The sequence below is a fragment of the Photinus pyralis genome, unplaced genomic scaffold (assembly GCF_008802855.1).
Source record: "Photinus pyralis isolate 1611_PpyrPB1 unplaced genomic scaffold, Ppyr1.3 Ppyr1.4_unclustered_Scaffold8227, whole genome shotgun sequence".
NCBI classification, from domain to species: domain Eukaryota; kingdom Metazoa; phylum Arthropoda; class Insecta; order Coleoptera; family Lampyridae; genus Photinus; species Photinus pyralis.
This window is the reverse complement of record NW_022172337.1, coordinates 116,181-138,314: the sequence shown is the minus strand read 5'-3', so window position 1 is coordinate 138,314 and position 22,134 is coordinate 116,181. Positions and strand designations below refer to the sequence as shown.

The 22,134-nt window shown below is 39.1% G+C and overlaps 1 protein-coding gene across 1 annotated transcript; it reads right to left on the bottom strand.

Annotated features, from left to right (window-relative positions):
• Positions 1-16,865: 16,865 nt before the first annotated feature.
• On the bottom strand, positions 16,866-18,309 carry LOC116182951. Its single transcript, XM_031503518.1, has 2 exons — positions 17,887-18,309; positions 16,866-17,335 (listed from the first exon to the last, which is right to left on the bottom strand). Exons 1-2 carry the CDS (start codon positions 18,236-18,238, stop codon positions 16,998-17,000), a joined length of 690 nt encoding a protein of 229 aa, XP_031359378.1. The 5' UTR covers positions 18,239-18,309; the 3' UTR covers positions 16,866-16,997.
• Positions 18,310-22,134: the final 3,825 nt, after the last annotated feature.

Genomic DNA, 22,134 nt, shown 5'->3' with positions numbered 1-22,134 from the left:
TCGGAGTGATAATTAATATTACTAGCGTTATCCAAATCCAATAGGTAGGTACTCTATAGCTAAACAAAGCCCATAAGGAAAATGAAGTATAGTCGCTAGGCTATTATACGTTCCAAAAGTATACAAAATCAGTAAATGAAAATTTTAGGGGCACAGCTGCACAGTGCACATCTTTAAATGATCATAATGGTAGGTACTACCATTGAATAATAGGTACATTCCGATTCTTTATTCAATGTTAATGGTAGTGCCCTAAGAATTGTTCTTTTGATGTTACCGTTAAGGTTAAATCCAGTTAATTTGCATGGAAACCAATGTGTATTCACATTTCACACAAGAGGTTATCTATCATCAGATTAGTTTAACCAGGTTTACCCAAACATCAAAAACCGGCCCGAAGTCTAAAGCTTCATTCACAATGCACGAATTAACAATATTACTATTTACTTCACTTAATTTCAATTCTTGACAGTGGCGGATTTTCTCACAGGCATCCATGACCTTGAATTTGGCACATGCGCAGATCTCAAGATCAAAGATGGTTAAGATCGGGCTAGTTTACCTACTAACGGTCGGTTGGAACCCGGTGTGCTTATAATACGCGGCACCCCTTGAAAAGAGGTGTTTTTTTTTTCAGAAATCCTGAGATCTTGGAAACGGTTCAACTTTATGGGCCCACAAATTATCTTCTTTTTTATCATAAAACAAGCTATGTTTCCTCCAAATTTCAAACCCCTACAACCTACAACATTTTTTCGCAAAAATAGGAATAAAAAACGAAAAAAAACAGTTTCCGATTTTTCTAGGAAAATTGGAGGTTATGTGAAAATAGTGTAGATACACAAGTTGCTCATTTTTAATCTCTATAACTTTTACATTTAACGTTTTCGTCTAAAATTAATAGTTTTGCCACAATTTGCAAAACACCAATTTCCACCCCTTTCGGGATGTCATCCGCTAGGTATAAAATTAAATTATGTATGAGTGAAAATAACGAGGAGTTCAAAGGTCGCTTTGCAAAATAATATTAAATAAATATGCATGATGTTATGGCATATGGCAACATTGCAAATGGGAACCTACAAGGCATCGTCATCGAGGTTAATTAATTAATAATATTTCATGTGGTTAGGCAACACATTTAACAGATAACTATTTCAACGAAACCTATTCCGTTGTACTTATTATTAAGTATTCTTTGCCTGAACTAATATCTGTAAGCAAGACGGATAGGCTCTCCTTATAAGACCTGTCTGACGTAACTTTTGGTATGAATATTGTTGTGTAAACTACGCCAAAAGTGTAAATGTGGTTGGTAGTTTGTAGAGTAAACACAAATCCGATCATATTGATTGAATTCGATTACAATGTTGCATCAGATTTATTTAATGATTTAACAATGTTAAGTAATTTTGTTTAAACACAGTAGACGCTCGGTAATCCGGCGCTCGACAGTCCGGATGCACACCCAGTACTCAGTGTTCCGGCATTTAGAGACTCAGCAGATTCACTCTGTAAATCGACACGTGCTGCTACGGGGGGTTCCTTCTGGACTTGAAAATTACCATCGGTTCCGCCCGGCAAGGCAAACCGTCTTCTTCTTAGGCTGCTCAATCGATAAAAATAAATGCTCCGGCTAACTCAAATCGGTGGGCTTTTAACTCTTTTGAAACTGTGTAACAAACCTTAACCTGCCGCCTACCAGTCTCCTGCCTTAACTCCTACTCCTCCTTTCCTTCCCCTCGTTCTTCGTTAAAGACATAGGCACATTGACACCAAATAGATAATATATTGAAATGAGATTAGCGATACAAACAATTTACAGGGATCTAGCAGTTCTTCTCTTCTCCTTGTAAAAACACTAGCTTAACAATGACAACTACTAACTAAAAAATCCTAACAGGTGAAACTAATTTACTCAAGGGGTGGCCATCCTCTACAGTTTGAAAATTGCAACAACAGGTAATCGTTTTTAATCCAGCATGGGCTGGGACTTATTTAAATAAACACAAAAATTTATCCTACTCTTTGGTAATCGTTCATTGGACTTTAATAAACAATCAAATCAAAAATTTTTTCCACTATTATAGCTTAATTACTAAAAAGTGGAATTTTACAGAATGTTACAAATTTAATTAGACTAACCTTTACAACATTTGTACAGCCGATCTTGTGAACTGCTCTTTCCTCTGGTACAGGGTGGATGTGATGAAACCTGACACTTAGGTCTCTGTGACTTCCTAGGGGTGGCTTGAATTTAACACACGGAAACAAAAATCCACGTTGCCTATCCTTCCTCGGAACGAAAGCAAAGTTTAGCGTTTAAAACGGAAACTTAGTCCCGGAAATCCTTCGCGTGGCGAGTGGGAGACGGCTAGTTGCCAAAGTTTCTACACAGCACAGTGTATTTAATTTTATTTTATTAGTTTATTAGCTTTGACCGCCTGCGGAATACAGATTTTTTGAGTTAGCAGTACGGCAGAACACAAACTTTTATGATCACTATCCGACGGTAAACCGCGATGATTCAAAGTATTATTTCACCAGCTCTTCTTGGGGCAAATATCTCTCCGAAACGCAGCGCTCCTTCGACAAATGACCGTACGGCACTAGTAGGAAATTTCCACTGGGGCGGATCCCGAAATTCTGCGCCTTGAGGACTAGGGCAGCACTTGGAATTATATATCCTCGAGAAAACACAACGTATCCTAACACGATTCACTGCATCCAAAGTAAACTGGGGTGAAGCTCAAGGGTTCGCCAAAATATCACCTGATTGAAACTTGGGTCTTCTTCGCCAAAAAATCAACGCGCAAAGAAAATAACACTTCGAAACGGGTGCAAAAAGCACGCAACTGGGAGCAACCGAAATAAGCCGGTGGCTCAAACCGCCAAGTGTACCAAAACTATCGCTCAAGGTACGTGTTGACCGCTTGAAGTACTAACCGCGAGTCCTAAAAGCGCAATCACTCAAAGTACGTGTTGACCCCTCGACGTACTAACCGCGAGTCTTTTAAAAACGCGATCACTCAAAGTACGTGTTGACCCCTCGACGTACTAGCCGCGAGTCTTTCCTAAAACGCGATCACTCAAAGTACGTGTCGACCCCTCGACGTACCAGCCGCGAGTCTTAAAAGCGCAATCACTCAAAGTACCATAAACCAAAAATGGCTCCCGCTAGAAATTCTCCCATTGGTTCAGATAAATAAGACTTAACCCACTCTAACTTCGTCATTAACCTCAAAGAACTGCTGACTCAAACTGATCTCACGGTTTTCTGATGATGACGTTAAAAGGCCTTATCTGTTGACGGCTCGGTGCTACATCCGCTCCTTTTCTCGGTCTAGACGGCGCCAAAGTTGATAAACAAACGACAAAAAACTCGCATTACTCATGATGACGTCAATCAGCTTTGCACTCTTCCCACGACGAAATTAAATCTGAGCGAAATTAAATCTATCGGACCATAGTCTTGAGCAAACCGAAATGCCCAAACACAAAATTTCTAACCGGAACAAATAATGAAATATACAGGGTGACCTGCACTATCATGACAAGAAATTCGAAATTTTTAATGAAATTTGGCGCGAAATCAAACCACTCGTTACAGTGCTTATTTGCAAAATTTGCTGTCGTGTCCGGTCCTGCCCTGACCTTGACCTTCACAATTCAATTTGTTTAATTATACAAACGCCCGCTATTTTACCTTATGCTTATCTGGGGTAAATAAACAAGGGCTTGATTTTTAATCGGATGATTTTATTTTTACAATTACACGAAAGTTTTGTTGCAACGGAAAAAACTAGCAACCTAGTTTTTAATCAGATAAAAAATCATCTGATTTGTTAGAATTTGAAACAATCACCAAACTGATTGGTCGTAAATTAATGGAGTGTACCTATTAATCATCAAAAAATGCTGTTCTGTGGTGTTTAATAAATGCTTATGGGATTTTAGCGGGTTTACCCAGTTTTGTTTTGGATTTTTACGCAGTGTTAGATTTTTCTAATTTGTTAAAAATTGTTAATTCTTTTTATATGTTCGGATTAGGAGCGTTGAATTTTGAGTTTTGGATTTTGTTGTTTTTCGTTGATTTCGTTCTTTCAACCTTTCTGACGAACGAACGAAATACCATCAGCGAAAATCGCCTCAATGGTTTAGCTTTGTTGAATATTCAGAGGCATATTGCTGTAATCATCGAGGAAGTGTTAGATGAACTTGCTCTCAAAAAAAGGAAACTTCCACTCCGTCTGTCTAACTTCATATTTAGTTCTTTATACATTTATTACTTCATATCTAATATGAATCGAAAATATGGTTTGTTTGAGTTTGATATTATATTTATACTTATTATATTCAAAATAAATTCTTTGATAATACTTATGAAAATAATCGTTTGTTTAACATTCATTCACAAACTGGAGATATCCTTTCATTCTAAACTGAGATCCTATGCATATTCCTCCTTCCAGATTAGTTTAGAAGCTGAAATCGTAAGAGTAGGTATACTTACAAATCAAGCAAATTCCCAGAAGCACTAAAATTTAATTTTCAAGGATGATTCAAATATCCTGCTCGGTACGAATATCCTAAAACCCCCTCGACGACATTCTGGATAATGAGTAAATAACATCAACTTTCTTATGGGCGTCATGTTGATTTTTCTGTGATTCGATGCCTAGAGAAAAAAAATTACAAAACCAATAACCTAAACACTTGGTATTTCATTTGGCAAGTAATCTTCAATTTATGCCTTGAAGTTTCAAATGTATTTCTTCTGGTAATAGTTCCATGGCCATGTTGATTGTTACTATGCGAGACAATGGCCCATATGAATAAAAGGGAACACATGCTTATACTTGCAAAATTCAAAGTAAATACTCGTAAGTGCTCCTTCACACTGGGCGACTTAGCAGCGCTGCTGAGCAGCAGGATAGGAGTAGGACGCAGTGCAGCGCTGCTAAACAGACCAGTATGAAGGGGCACTTACGAGTATTTACTTTGAATTTTGCAAGTATAAGCATATGCTCCCTTTTTTTTGTATTGAGCTTCGACAGCTATGGTCATTAGCTCTTGTTGCTAATTTAAATGTTATTGTACAATGTACATGTCTATTACCTTCAAGTACGACAGTAGGTTATTTATACGCGACATACTAATAAGATTATCTCGATAATTATCACTAATGTTGTAATTGCTTCTTATAAGTTTAAATGGCCACATTCTAAAATGAAGTGTACTACCGTTAATTCGTGTCCACATCTGGCACATATAGGAACTGGTTCTCCCTTCAGTAGGTAAGTATGCGTTACTGCAGTATGGCCTATTCTCACTCTAATTAATTTTGATATGTCTGATGTTCTAGTGAGTGCAGGATTATCCCATTTAGCTATGGTAGGTTTGATGTTTTTAAGGTGAGTATTACACATATCCCAATCATCTTGCCATTTGGAAACAGTTACACGATTATATTTATTTTTCAGATCTTTGTGTTTTATTTTAGGTACAATCGATCGCATCCTGTTTGGTTGCTTCCAGGGTTACCTTGTCAGCTTCCTCATTACCCTGTATGCCCACATGACTGGGAACCCATAATAAGGTACTTCTAAGTATACGATAGATGAATGACACCATTGTGTTATCGTATCATTGTCACAGTTTACTATCGATTTTATAACGGACAAGGAGTCTGTTACAATGCAGAAGTGTCGATAACCCAGTGCCATATCACAGTACTTCAGCGCTTGCCATACGGCATATTGTTCCGCATAGAAGACTGATGATAAATCAGGAAGACGCCAGTTATAGTGTTCACCCTGAACGACAATTGCACATCCCACGCCATCTTCAGTTTTAGAACCATCCGTGTACTATATGATGTTGTGATGTCTCATTCCAGAGATGATATTGTAACGGAAATGCTCCAGATATGACGTCGCCTTTGGCGCTCTGGAATTTTCTACGCGTATTCGAGAATGTTCGGGACTTACATTGCTTGCGTGTATAAATGGTTGCGGACCGAACATCGCGGGAGTCTACTACCGAACGAGTACGGACGAAACATCGAGCGCGGAAATATAAATTGCGAAGTGTGAGTTTGTGAGTGATATAAATAACCGATATAAATTGTACGGATTATATAGTGTTTTAGTTCTGTTTAATAAATATTGATATAAATCGAACCCGAATTTATAAATCACGTTACATTGGTGTCAGGTGTGGGGTTAATTAAATTAATTAAAAGTAAATAAAATTAAATTAAGTGCTTGTGCTTGTGTATGCCTGTAACAAGATCTGCTGCCGCTAAAATGGAAGAAACGATGCTCAATTTGCTCCAGCAAATCCAAAATGGCCAACAGGTGTTGCAACAAGAAATGAAAAGCACCCAAGAAAATTCTAGAAATATTCAAGAGAAGTTGGAAGAAAATTCTAGAAATTTTGAAGAGAAGTTCGAGAAAATGGAAGAAAATTCTAGAAAGATTAATGAAGAATTCTAGAAATATTCAAGAGAAGTTGGAAGAAAATTCTAGAAATTTTGAAGAGAAGTTCGAGAAAATGGAAGAAAATTCTAGAAAGATTAATGAAGAAAATTCTAGAAATATTCAAGAGAAGTTGGAAGAAAATTCTAGAAATTTTGAACAGAAGTTCGAGAAAATGGACGAGAAGTTCGAAAAGATGGAGGAAAATTCTAGAAAGATTATCGAAGAAGTCTCTAAATCAATTGAAGAAAAAGTTGAAGATAGAATTACGGAAGTTTCCAAAACATTTAAAGCAACATTCGTCGAGATTGAGCACAAGTATGAAGAGCTGCGCGAGCAATTCTTGCGACTGACTACGAAAGAGCGTACTAGTAGTGCTCCAGAAACAAATACTAGAGTAGAAGGCGACGTTCAGCAAGCCCGAGTAAAGCCACCTACTTTTGATGGTAAGATTCCTTGGACCACGTACGTTCGACAGTTTGAAGCAGCAGCTGCGGCAAATAAATGGACTCTTCAAGACAAAACTACAGCCCTGATTCTTGCTCTGAGAGGAGATGCTCTGGATGTGTTGCGGACCATCCCCGAGGATCAACAGAACTTCCAACAAATAGTAGCGCGACTCGAAATGCGATATGGCGATAAACACCTTCAGCAAGTTTACTATTCCCAAGTCAAGAACCGAATGCAGAAACCTGGAGAAAGTTTGCAGGAACTTGAAGCGGACATCGCTAGACTGATTCGATTGGCATACCCTACGGCACCGGAGAGCTTTCTTGATCAACTGGCTGTACAAACATTTATCGATGCCGTTCGTGATGGAGATGCCCAGCAGGCTTTGAGACTGGCTAGGCACGACAAAATTGAGAAAGCTTTGGCCCATGCGTTAGAATTCGAAGCCGCCAAGAAAGCTAGTCATGGAAGTGCGCGAGTACGTATGGTGGAACCTCGCAGTGACAGCCGGGTAAGAACAATCGAAGAGGAAGGTGGCTCTGGAAGTTTTGAAGAAAAGGTCAGTAAAGTAGTGGAAGAAAAGATCAATAAAGCAATACAGTCACTGGCAAAGAAACGTGAACCACGGCGAGATTGGACACGTTTGCCGCAACTGCCAAAAACCATTGCAGCAGTCGGAAAGCTAAGAAAGGTCGACAGGAAGGGGCTATCGTCGACCTGCAGAAACAAAGCCCCGATCTTCACTGTAAACATTTCGTCGTCTGGAAAAGTTCTGAGTTTGTACATCGACGGCCGAGTTAATGGAGAAGACAGATCCTTGCTACTAGACACAGGTGCAACAAGAACTATTGCAAGACCAGAGTTATTGAAGAATCATTCTCGGATCTCATCTTCGACCGTGCAGTTAAAAACAGCAACTGGTGAAAGAATAAAAACGCACGGAGAAATACAAATGTCTGTCACCATCGGAAAGACCACCATCAATCACCAGGTGCTAATTGCTGATATTTCTGATCAATTCATCTTGGGGATGTGTGATGTATGCAAGCCTGGGGAGGTCAAGGTTGGTACGCCTGCAACGGTGGGCTAGGTCGCATGTCGTTGTAAGCACGTTTCATTTATAAATCATCTCTGTCAATATAAATCTCCAAATAAAGAGTACTTATTAGGATGGATCTTCTTAAGAAACTCGGAGCTGTGTTGGACGTGAAAAAGGGCGTGTTAAAGGTTGGCGATGAAGAACTCCCTTTCCATGAAGACAAAGAAGATGTCATCCGCCTGTTAACCACTCATGACGTCATTATACCCGGACTTAGTGAAAAAATTATAATGACCACTTTAGATGGATATTGTCGCCAGGGAAGCCTACGGATAGTTGAAGCACTAAACGAAAAGGAATTTCTAGTGGCTAGGGCTCTGGTAAAAGTTCAAAATGGCGTTCCGATTCGAATTATGAATTTGAAAGATAGTCCTGTTAAGCTAAGCAAACGAACTGTAGTTGGACAGTGTGTGCCCATCTCGGCTATTCGCTCTGTAAAATCTATCTAAAGGAAAGTATCCAAGAGAGCTGATAGATATGGTCATTAAAAACACTCCAGATTTGGACAATAGACAACGACAAAAGGTGAAAAATATGCTTGTGGAATTCCGAGATGTGTTCGCGATAAACGACCAGGACAAGGGCAAGACGAGCATAGTCACCCATAAAATAAATACTGGCAATTCCCAACCGATTAGGCAACAGCCAAGGCGACTCCCCTTGGCTAAACGAGACGAAGCTGAGATTATTAGAGACATGAGAAAACAAGGTGTCATCGAGCCATCGAATAGTCCTTGGTCATCACCGATAGTGCTTGTAAAGAAGAAGGATGGCTCCACAAGATTTTGCGTTGACTACCGTCTATTAAATTCGGTCACCAAGAAAGATAGCTATCCACTGCCAAGAATAGACGACACCTTGGACACTCTATCCGGAGCCCAATGGTTTTCCACACTCGACCTAAAGAGTGGTTATTGGCAAGTGGGGATGGAATCGACAGACCGAGAGAAGACCGCGTTTTCTATAGGCTCTGGACTTTGGCAATTCACAGTAATGCCTTTCGGATTGTGTAATGCCCCCGCGACGTTTGAGAGACTTATGGAAGCAGTTCTAAGGGGACTAACGTGGCAGACATGTCTGGTATATTTGGATGATGTAATTGTCGTAGGAAAAACTTTTGAAGAACACCTAAAGAACCTGAGAGAGGTGTTTGGACGATTACGAGAGGCCAATTTAAAACTAAGTCCCAAGAAATGCTTTATGTTCCAAAAAGAAGTTAAATATTTGGGGCACATCGTATCTCGTGATGGTGTTACAGCTGACCCAGAGAAGATTATAGCGATTCAAGAGTGGCCGATTCCTGAGAACAAGCACGAGATTCGAAGTTTCCTCGGTTTGTGCACCTATTATAGACGATTCGTGAAAGGATTTGCCAACATTGCCAAACCATTAATAAAGTTGACAGAAGAAGGCAATGAGTACGAATGGAGTGACGACTGTCAAAGAGCTTTCGAACATCTCCGGCAAGCTCTTACTAGCGCACCTATCCTTGGCTACCCCAGAAATGAAGGAAAGTTTGTGCTAGATACCGATGCCAGTAACACCGCCATTGGAGCTGTTCTCTCTCAATTGCAAGACGGACAGGAAAGAGTCATTGCCTATTTCAGCAAAGTACTGTCGAAACCCGAGAGGAATTATTGTGTGACTAGGCGAGAGCTCCTGGGTGTGGTAAAGGCATGCGAACATTTCCATAAGTACCTTTACGGCCGCAAGTTCCTGATAAGGACAGATCATGCAGCGCTAAAGTGGCTCTTGCAGTTCCGAAACCCAGAAGGACAGGTGGCAAGATGGTTAGAACGTCTTCAGGAATATGACTACGACATTGAACACAGGGCTGGAAAAGTCCACAATAATGCAGACGCTTTGTCAAGAAGACCGTGCAAGGACAACTTGCACACATTGTTCTAAAATAGAAGACAAGATTGGCCATCTGCGACGAACAACTGTAGAGAGTGAGGAATGGAAGCCAAGCGAAATCAAAACGGCCCAAGAAAACGACCCAAGTATAAAATCTGTTCTGAATTGGATGCGCCACGGACAAAAACCAGACTGGCAAGACATTAGTGCCACAAGTCCTGAAGTAAAGAGTTATTGGGGCCAATGGAATAGCCTGACTCTGAAAGACAACCTGTTGTATAGGACCCTTGAAAGTGAAGATGGCACCGAATCGACGCTGCAATTAGTAGTACCTAGGAGCAAAGTGTCGGAAGTATTGCGAAAATTGCATGACGGCGCTTCCGGAGGACACTTTGGTATTACGAAAACGTTGCAAAGGGTACGTGAGCGATTCTATTGGGTCAACCGTAAAGAAGATGTCCGGCGATGGTGTCAAAAATGTGAGTTATGTGCTACTGGAAACGGACCAGTCTCCAAGAAAAAGGCACCCATGAGGCAGTATAACGTTGGTAGTCCGATGGAACGAGTTGCTATCGATATCGCAGGACCGTTTCCCGAGACAGATGGCGGAAATAAATATATCCTAGTGGCTATGGATTATTTCACAAAGTGGACTGAAGCTTACGCTATTCCAAACCAAGAGGCAGCAACAGTTGCAGAAGTGTTGGTAAAGGAGTTCTTTACACGTTTTGGTGTTCCTATAGAAATCCATTCGGACCAAGGAAGGAACTTTGAATCGGCTTTGTTCCAAGATGTTTGTCGATTGGTAGGAGCCAATAAAACCAGAACAACACCTTTGCATCCTCAGTCAGATGGAATGGTGGAGAGAATGAATCGAACGATGGGTAAATATCTTTCAAAAGTCGTGGCAGAACATCAGAAAAATTGGGACCAGTACCTCCACCTGTTCCTTATGGCATATCGATCAGCCGTCAACGAGACCACGGGTCAGACTCCTGCCTGCCTTATGTTGGGTCGTGAACTACGCCTTCCATGTGATCTCGAGTTTGGGCGTAAACCCCATGAAGAATATGTCGCAGGTGAAAATTATGTTGACCAACTAAAGGCGAAGATGAACGATATTCACGACTTGGCTAGAAGTCATATTCAGATTGCCAGCGATCGCATGAGAAATCAATACAACCTCCGCTCGGCCAATGAAACTTTTGAAGCTGGAGATCTGGTATGGCTGCACAATCCACAGAGACGAAGAGGTCTTTCTCCCAAGCTACAAAGACAATGGGAAGGTCCGTATGAGGTGATCAAGAAAATAAATGACGTGATATATCGTATCAGAATGAACCACCGGAAACCGAAAGTTGTCCACATTAATCGACTCGCACGATATGCCGGATCCAACAACAACGAAGAAGTTAGAGGTATTCGAGAAGAGGAACGCAGCTTTGGGATCGAGCCAGACTTTAACGATTTTATGTCAAATTACGCCCAGCGGAAGAAAGCTCGATTTGGCGTTACTCAGGAAATTTATCAAAATATTTTTGAGCTTCCGGTTAACGTTTCCATCGCCCATTGTGTCGCCGAAGACCTTCGCATGAGTAGAGGTATAGCTTCCGTATTCCGAAAAAGATTTGGAAGAATCGACGAGTTGTTAAAGCAAAGACCACGAGTGGGTAAAGTACTGCGCTTGGAAGATAGTCAACGCTCTTTGTTCTACTTGGTTTCAAAGAAAACGTTAGAAGGCAAACCCACCTATGAAAACCTCTGGTCTGCTTTAAAAAGCTTAAAGAAACTCATGGCATACTATGACATAAATAGCTTGGCGATCCCGAAGATTGGATGTGGTTTAGATGGGTTGGACTGGAAAATAGTGCGAACCATGATCGAAGTGATTTTTAGAAACACTAGCGTTCGAATTACAGTATGCTGCTTCAACCCACAGGGGACGACCCTCCGCAAAACTGTGGACTGTTACTTTTTCAAGAAAGGTGTTTGTCGAGCAGGCTCTGACTGCAGATTCCGACACGAGGCATTAAAAAGTAATACTAACGCAGTTTCTGAACGAGACGTCCAGAATTAAGAAGGGGGCAGTGTAACGGAAATGCTCCAGACATGACGTCGCCTTTGGCGCTCTGGAATTTTCTACGCGTATTCGAGAATGTTCGGGACTTACATTGCTTGCGTGTATAAATGGTTGCGGACCGAACATCGCGGGAGTCTACTACCGAACGAGTACGGACGAAACATCGAGCGCGGAAATATAAATTGCGAAGTGTGAGTTTGTGAGTGATATAAATAACCGATATAAATTGTACGGATTATATAGTGTTTTAGTTCTGTTTAATAAATATTGATATAAATCGAACCCGAATTTATAAATCACGTTACAATATTATGAAAATGTGCACGTATTAATTTAGGGTTAGTGCCATATTTATCATACTGCAACAGACTAGTGTCAACATTTATTAGAAAATTTCTCCAAGGGGGAATTTCCGGTTTATTGTGAGGTATTATATTACATATTTCAGTTAACAAATCTGGATGAATTTCCTGCGCTCTTACAGTTAGTGGACGAGTAATAGTGGGTCTGTCGGTGTATGCAGTAACATTTTTAAAGAGGATCTTATAATTACGGTGACTATCATGTGATGCTCTGTTACAAACATAGTTGCTTAATAATTTCTCTCTTCTATATTGCAGAGGCATGACGTTGGCCTCTATGTGGAGGCTGGTGCTCGGCGATGTAGGGAATGCACCTAAGCATAGTCTCAAAGCACGATTTTGAATTTTGTGAAGTTGTAACAATCGAGAGGATCTAGCTGAACCGTAGACAAAACATCCATAATCAATTTTCGATAATACGAGGGACTTGTATATGTTGATTAAAGTAGCCACATCGACGCCCCATTTTGTAGAGCACAAACATTTGACGAGGTTTAAAGCTCTATCACATTTCAATATCAAGTCGCTAATGTGCTTCTCCCAAGTTAGCTTACTATCCAATGTCATACCCAGAAACCTAACGTAATCCACGCATGGAATTGGGGTTTGATTAATGAACAGTAGGGGGTCGTAATGTGGTGTACGTAGCCTACAGAAGTGGACACATCTTGTTTTGGTGACAGAAAAAGTAAATCCTGTTTCCTCAGCATTTTCCAAAACTTGATTAACAATAGGTTGCATTTTTCTTGATATTTGACCAATAGTTTTGCCACTACCAAATATACACAAGTCGTCAACAGACAGTTATTTTCAAAGTGTAGAGAGTACAAAAAGACGCATAACATTAAATATCTTTGGGTGCGTAATGGGAAAATTTTTATGCGTATGAATGATAACTCCAAGGTATTTCACATATTTAATACAGACTGTTTAAATGATGTACATTGAACTATAAAATTTGTAAATTCTTAGTTATTTATTGTGAATGTTATATATACATATAACACATGCATTGTTTGTGTGGGTATGCTTTTTCTATATCAAAGCTCACTTCAATTGTAATTTGTATGAGTATAATTACTAGATCAAACGAACTTACCTGTGTGAAGTTCGATCGTAATTATATGAGGTCTCGTGAAGGTAAATAAAATGTAGATGTTTAGAGAGTTGAGGCAACTTCCATTATAACAAAGGATTCCATAAAAATTATTTATGTGGGTGAGCCAATTTATTTTAAATTTTTTTGAACATAATACTAAAACTTATATATGGTATCTATGGTAAACTAGAACAGTGAAATATCCAAAAGATATAAGTGGATCAAAATACGCTTCTTACGATTAGGATTTATTGGCCAATATTGCCTTTGCAAATGCATGTGGATCTCGTAATGGTCTTTTGTAAAACTTGGCAAACGTTTTTGAGTTCTTTGACCAGCCCGCTGCAGAATGTATTATGTCTAGCGGGACACCTTTCCGTTTGGCCAATGAAGTAGCTGCATGTCTTGTGCTGTGTGCTGAGAACTGTTCCGTGTCGATACCCGCATCCAACATCGTTTGTCTGATCCAGCGGCTGATGGTTTGTGCTGATGCATTTTTGTGTGGATATTTAAATGTAATAATAAGGTTTCCGCAGGCATCTGAGTTTCGAACTCTGCTCGTCTTCTCTATGTAAAGCAGAATGGTGCTAGCTGTAGCTACACAGGTGTTTGTGTTTTCTTCATAAAATGGGAGCGATAGTGATGGCTGGAATGCATTTTTTCTAGATGTTTTTATTCTTCGGGGTATTTTTATGTCTAGGCCTTCCGAAGTTGATCTTATATTTGCCATTTCAATTAAGGATAACGTTTGAACTCGCTGTCCTGTAGCAAGCGCCAGAAGCGTAACTACCTTGTAGGATAGTTGTTGAAGCGTGATTTCCGTGTTCTTAAGGGTGTCCAAATATGTTAAAAGGATGGAGGGATCCCATGTGTTTTCATATTTCGGTAAGTTTGGCCTCAGGTGATATACTCCTTTAACAAACCTTTGAATTCGAAAGTCGGTCGTTATGATGGGACTCCTCAATTGTCCAATCGCTGATCTGTAAGAGTTTAATGTTCCATAAGATACACCCTTTTTAAAGGAACTGCCTAGGAAATCCAAAATGTCGACAACTGTTGCAGTGGAAATGTTGACATTCGTTGGTTTAAAAAATGACCACCATTTTCTCAATCCTGAATCATATTGTTTGAGTGTTACTGGTGTAATTGAGGACAAGCATATGTCCAGTGCTGATTCCGGAATTTTTTCTAACTTTAGGGCTTGTTCGATAAGTATCCTGCCACCAGGGTAAGCTGGCGCCATAATGGGTGTGGAGACCTATCAATGGAGAGAAGCAAGTTATATTTTGGTTTTAAAATTATTGGCTGTTTGACCAACAGTGAAGTAAATAAAGGGTACCAAGGTTGTGTGGGCCAGTATGGGACCACAACTATTCCTTCTGCCTTATCATTTACCAGCTTTCGTAACACCCGTGAGACTAAAGAGAATGGGGGAAAAGCATAAAACTTCCATGAGTACCAGTCTAAGGTGAAAGCGTCAGTGTCTTTTGCCTCTGGGTTATTGTGCCAGGACACGAAGTGTTCACATTTTTTGTTTAACCTGCTTGCAAACAAGTCTATTTCTGGTTTTCCTAGCTTAGTTACCACTTCTTTGAACTCGTTAAAATTTAATTCCCATTCTGTGTCTTGGTGCAACTTCCGAGATTCAGTGTCAGCTTCCTTGTTTTCTGCAGAACTAATGTAAGATGCAAAAATAAAGACATCTCTCTGTTCGCACCATTGCCATATATTTCGCGACACAAAGTATTCAGTTTTTCATATCGAATACCCCCCATTCGATTAATATAGGCAATGGCTGTTGTATTGTCTATTCGCAGTAAGATGCTACAATGTTTCAGTTTGTTGGCGAAGCATTTTAAACCAAAAAAGGCCGCTTGTAATTCTAGGAAATTTATGTGGGTATCCCTTTCAGCTAATGACCAGAGACTATGTGATTTTTTGTTTTTACAATAAGCGCCCCAGCCTGTCAAGCAAGCGTCCGAGTAAATTTCCAGATCAAAATGGTCCAGCCGAATATTATTAGATCCGCTTGGAACAGCGCGTTTCCACCAACATAAATCGCCTAACAAGGTGCTTGGTATAGTCATTAAATTTTGGAAGTTACCAGAGGACTTTAATAATTCTCTAAATTTGTGTTGCTCCAATAATTTTGTATATAACCAACCATAGCGCACTGCTGGGCAGAGAGAGACAAGTTTCCCCACTAAATGTGCGAACTCTCTGATTTTGCACCTCCTTGTCTTTGAGAAAGTTTGAAGTAATTTAATAATTCCAGATTTCTTATCGTCTGGTATTGAAATTGACAAATCCATGGAGTTGTAAATGAATCCCAGGTATCGACACGATTGACTAGGGGTTAGTACACTCTTTTTGTAATTTATAACAAACCCTAGTTTTTCTAAAAACTGTATAGTGAAAACAACGTTATCATTACACTTTTCAAATGAATTTCCTAGCAAGAGGAAGTCATCTAAATAGATGACAGAAGTAAAATTATTTTTCCTTAAGAAAGCAGCTACTGGTTTCATTAATTTTGTAAATATTAAAGGAGCGCAACTAAGCCCAAAAGGCATGCAATTATATTGGAAAAGGGTCCCCTTAAATTTAAAACGTAAGAATTTTCTGTCTTTTCTGCGAATTGGCAAAAGGTAGTACGCATCCTTCAAATCTATGGTGGCCATATATGCTTTTTCTTGCAGCAGATTGGCAACTGTTTTTCGATCTTCCATTTTAAAGTGCTGGGTTCCGATAAAAATATTTAGTGATTTTAAATTTAAGATTACTCTATGCGAACCATCAGGTTTGGGTCTCATGAAAATATTTGAAATATGCTGACCCACACAGGGTTTTGTTACACTAATTGCACCTGTTTCTAAGAGTTCTTGGATGTGAACAGAAAGAATTGCACTTTCTTTCGGTGACCAAATTGGTTCTGCAGGTGCAACTTTTTGTGCCGGTTTGCAAATGAAAGGCAATTTTATCCCTTCAATCCAAGATAAAATTTTCTTATCTCCGGTTATCGCTCGCCAAGCATGCGAGAAATGTCCAAGTCGTCCTACTAAACTACTGACCTCTTTAATTACAGGTTGTGGTGGTGTCGGTTCTTGGGACGAGCTTCCTGGCGTTGATAGTTGTGTTTCCGAGGTTCTCGGTTGGTGGTCGATTTCTTGTAATATTCCCTGTTCCGATTGAAGGCATTCCCTGAAACTGGTCGTTGCCGTCCTCCTTGGTTGCCTTCCCTGAAAACTTTCCGAGGAGGACGCTGGTAGTTTAAAGTGGTGGAAGATGTCTTCCTGCGAAGGTCTTGCTTTTTATATTCTTTCTGTTTGAGTTCCCAGCTTGATCTTTCTAGTTCTCGTGCGGCTTTAACACGTTCAGATAGTTTCTCTCCAAACAGCCAACCATCTGAAGCGCTTGAGGTTAGGGTGTCTTTGAGATCTTTCCTAAGATTTATTGCGATTAAATTACGTCGTGTTATAGCTTGCTTGTGGTGAAAGTCAAGTAGCAATTTACTCGCATCGCTTGCTAACTTAATATAGTCAAAATTTTCTCCTCCTTCATTGGACAAAAGCTAGGTGAGCAGTTTACCTAGAGCTGACAATGCGCCTCCAATTTGATTTTGCAGCTCCGCTAAATTTTCGTCCCTTTTTACAATTTGTATGTTTAATGCCTTTGCAATTTCGGGATTCAGCTTCGGACTGTTTAACAATAGGCAATTATCCGCAGGTGGGTAATCGCGCAAGATCGAGAGCTTTTCCTCTTCCACTAATCCCTCATTAATTAAGGTAATCCATCTAGTGGCTACATCTTTATGTAAAGGAGGTCCCGAAGTGATCGACTTTGAAGGTAATTTGCCTAGCAGTGACAAAATGTTTTCGTCTAGGGCTGGTGGTTCTTCCTGTGATGGACCTGCAGTATAGAAAAGCTTTCAGCTTACGCCACCAGAGAGAAAAAAAACATTAACAAAATAAGTAAATTTTCTGGTTGAAAAATTCAGATCAGGAAGGCGTGTTTAAAACCGATATAAAATAGCAAGGGGAAACGCATCGCATTCCAACTGCCGGGCGATGACCTCATAAAATGATTATGCAACTGGAAAACAGCGGTGCGCGGGAACGTTCCGTTTGTGCATTGTGTAAGAAAGACGTCATAGCAAAAAAAAAAAAAAAACTAATTGCTAATGAAAAGTACCGTGGTTAAATTAAAGTTGCCAAAATAGCAAATTGCCTATTGCCAAAAATAGGCCTATTGAATCTATTACCATAAATAGATTAAACTGGGCAAATGGTGCCGTGTGGTGAGTTTCCCCTTGCAGTTACAAAAAATGCTATTGCCATAAATAGCATTTTGCCTATTACCATAAATAGGTATTGAATCTATTGCCGAAAATACATTAAAACACTACGGGCGCCCAAAGGAAGTCCGTCCATAGCAAAATAACAATCCTTCAAAACAAATACCTTCAGGAGTGATAATGTTTTGTACTACGTCGGAAAGGGCTGGCGTCGGCTCGTTAAACGACAAATCTGCAGCCCCTTCTACTGACGAATGCGAACTGAAAGGTGATGCACCGGATGCAACGTCGTTGTCACTTAAAAAATTTTCTTTGTGATTTCTCAATTGCTTCTGCAACTTGTGTATTTTTCTTAAGATGCGTTCGTCTTCGGAAGAACTGTCCCTCCTTTTCCTCTTTTTATTACCCTTAGGCATGCTGTACAGAAATGTGAAACAACCTAAAACACGCGTGTAAGTACTGCACAATCGGCACGAAAACGAAGAATGAGCTTGAGTTGAGTATACACCTACACGCATAACGTCGACCACTCTTTCGCTTTCAACCTCGTGAACATTCGGCGCGGGGATGGGGATACTACATTTTATTTACCGGAACGAGACCGAAATATAATGACAATGACTACACTTATTTTCGTGTAATGATGGGTAGGTACTAACCGTTGAGTGAAAAATAGTACGTGACGTCATTACAAACACTTTCGAATCAATCACGTCACTTAAACATCTCGGGGCCTCGGCATCGAATAAAAGTCAAGTACTCTGTGATCTCGGTGCCTTTTGACAACTGGCGCATCTATTTGTCGGTGCCCGCACAAGCCTCATATAAATTGATCAAGTTGCGTCTCTTATTACTTTTCACTCAACGGTACTAACCTAATTAAATTAGCACATTTGAATGTACGATCACTAACCAATCCATTTATAGACTTCAAGAAACATGTTTTGGAAAATGATTACGACATTGTGGCAGTTACTGAAACCTGGCTTTCGCCAACTATTTTAGATTCGGTGGTAGCAATTAATGGATATGTTTTTGTAAGAAAAGACAGACGTACTCTTACGTGGGGAGGTGGAGTTGGATTATACATCAAAGTCAGTTTGCAATATAAATTAGTACGTACCTGTGACATTAAGTGTTTCGAACATATTTGGACTTTGCTAACTTTTAATAACGAATCAGTTACAATTGGTGTTATTTATAGACGCCCCGATTTTTCGATTTCAGAATTTATTGAATCTTTTGAGGAACGTATTGTTCCAATTTTACTTACAGCTGATGAGTTGGTGTGTTTAGGTGATTTTAATTTAAACCTGCTTAAAGTTGAAGATGCTGGTACCATTCAATTTCAAACTCTTTTGGAAACAATGGGTCTCCAACAAATAATTAATGAACCCACAAGGATATCCAAGACGAGTTGTTCCTTATTAGATTTAATAATTGTTCCAATCCACAAGTCACATGCTAATTATAAAATTATTACGTTGCATGGTGTGTCAGATCATTCTCTGACGTATTGTGATTATACAATTTTGATAAAGAATGTAAAATCTAAATTCATTACCGTCAAACGGGGTGAAGTTGATCGGCAGGGGTGAAGTTGATCAAACCGGGATTTCCACTTGTTTTTAAGCATATGGCAACAACGCATCACAAATCAGCTGATTTTTATTCACGATCGTGTGTCCAACAAGCAAACAAACATTATACTAGTGAAGCAGGTTGATCTTGAAAGGTGAGTTTTCCAAAAAAAATTAAATAGTAGGAAGCAAAATTTATCAATCAGTAAAATATGCGAAATCAAACATCTGCACAGCCGAACCTGTAAAAACTAGGCCCGTCCTAGTCCCTCTAGGTGATAAGGAATATCATTAAGAAAAGATGGGCTCAATCAGATATGCTAATTTATTTTTTGCGTGGTTTCAATTAGAATTTTTGTGTGTCGAATCAAAACAACGGGGTGAAGTGAATCACTTGATTTTCGCAGTATTTTGTGAGGTTTTGAGGTTACGTTCAAAGCAATTTGTTTTTGTTTGATTTTCTCATCATCGTGTGCTAGGGCAGTGGCGTATCGTAGACATTCCTGACTCATCCGGCGGCTGTGATATAGGAGACTTTATAATCACCAAATATGAAACTAATAAAAGAGATCGATTTTATATCGCTAAAATTATTGAAATGACAGAGACTGAATTAGTTGTAAGTACACTGAGAAAGCATGCATCCAACAAATCTGTGTTCTTCAGTTTTCCGAATATTCTGGATGAGTCTGTAATAAACAGACAACAGATTGTCCGACGTGTTATTTTGAAGTCTCTGAAGCGCGGCAAATATTATTTCTCGCTTGGAGAAGAACTGGAAACGCTCCAGTAGAATTTTTTGCGTTCTATTGTTTTTTTTTGAATATTGTTTTTTAGTTTAATTTTTTGTTTTTTATTTTTAAGTTTAATTTGTCTATGAACGGTTTGTTTCATCACGAAATCAACGGCTGTGTTAATCCTGTTCATAGAATAAACGTTTATTTTTTCTCAATATATGCGTTTTATTGCAAAATTTTTCTGAAAATGTCGTTTAATATATATATTTTTTATTTTTCAATGATCGACTACACCTCCAAACGGGCCTGAAGTGAGAAATATGCATTTTAAAAGGGGTGATCGACTTCACCCCGAACCATGGGGTGAAGTCGATCACCCTTTGATTAAAAATAAAAAAAAAACTGCTCCATCTACGACCTTTTTTAGTAACCAATCGACAACCTAAGCATCAAGGATGTTACATTTTTAATTGCGTCAAAATATAATCATTAGTTTTTCAGTTATCTCAAAAAAACGCATTTTTTTGATCGACTCCACCCCGTTTGACGGTACCTATAGAAACTTTAGAAATTTTGATGTAGTATCCATAGAACAACAAACTTAGAATGGAAACTGTAATGTAATGTAAAAATGACGCGCCATCTCGTGTATGTTCTCAGCAGCTTTTTGAGTGAATGGCGCCAAATTTAAATATTAAAATGTAAGCTACGTCCGCATGATACTGAATTTCTCCGGATCTGTAACAATAACATTGGATTTGACTATAACTGAAACCTAAAAGGTAAATGAATCCAGCCAGTGAAGTCCAATTTTGTTTGTTAGGGATCCAAATAAATTCAGTTTAATGCGGATGCACCTCACCAGTCAGGACCTTCAAAGAGTACAGAGCACTTGTTTTATAAGTAACAACTCCAATTAATCCAATCAAGGAGTTATATTTAATTTAATATGATTATACAAGATACAAGATCAACTTCATGGAACTCTACTGTATGATGCTCTCGAGATCGTTCTAAAAACAAAATATGTAGCAATTTATTACAATTCAATTAGTGCTACCTGCTAAATATAATGTGCGAACTGCCACACGCTTTAAATCTCTTCGTGTTCCAGGTTCTAAAGCGCAGTCAGAAAAATTATATTCTAAACCAATTCTTAAAAACTTCGGGCTCCATTTTTGGGAAACGTCTTCACAATTTGTCACACAACATTTACGTTCTCGACTTGTATATGCATAATTCATTGTAATAATGAATAGTAATTATACTTAAAGCACAATAAGCCGTCAATCATAATTCAAAATTCAACTGTCATAATGGCGAACACGCACGAAAGTCACTAGATTTAGTAACTTTAACACGCACGCTAACTATTCGCCATCTATTGAATGTTCTCCAAACTAACTATATTTGCACTCAGTTGTTCCCGTTTACGTTTCCCTTCTAAGTTTTTTGTTCTGGGGTAGTATCCTTCAATAGACACTTGCACAACATTAATTGGAATTACCTATATCTATTCGCTAAAAGACGCTGATGGCATGGTGTCATTTTTGAACGAAAAGATAATTCACCTTTTTGATTGCCATGCACCATTTAAAACCGCAAAGATAACCAAACCATTTGCTCCGTGGCTAACAGAAAATATAAAATTTATGATTAGTCTTCGCGACAAGGCATATACTAGGTTCAAAATATCTAAAAATGTCGCTCACTGGGATTACTATGAAACATTGCGTAATTTCACGACACTTGCTATAAAAAGAGAAAAAAAGGCTTATATCGAGCATCGACTAAAGTCCAGTAATAATATTTGGCATGATTTAAAAACAATGAATATATATAGCAAATCTTCGCGTACCGAAATCCCAGTATTTTTGAGTGATGTCCATACCTAAGATTAGTGATTTCTTTGCTACACCTACAACGCAAGTAAATGGAGGGGAGCTAACTCAATATTACAATAATAATCTTATAAAAGACCTAAGCTCACAATTCGAATTCCAGGAAGTAACAGATTTTGATGTGGTCAAGTATGTCAACAAAATTTCTACTAAATCTGTAGGGCTTGATGGCATCAGTGTCAAAATGTTAATTATG

Excerpts from the sequence above, each read along its gene's own strand:
- LOC116182951 (XM_031503518.1), bottom strand. The coding sequence starts at position 18,238 with ATGCGTGTAGGTGTATACTCAACTCAAGCTCATTCTTCGTTTTCGTGC. Across the intron at positions 17,336-17,886 it reads AAACATTATCACTCCTGAAG|GTCCATCACAGGAAGAACCA; the intron begins GTATTTGTTTTG and ends TCTATACTGCAG.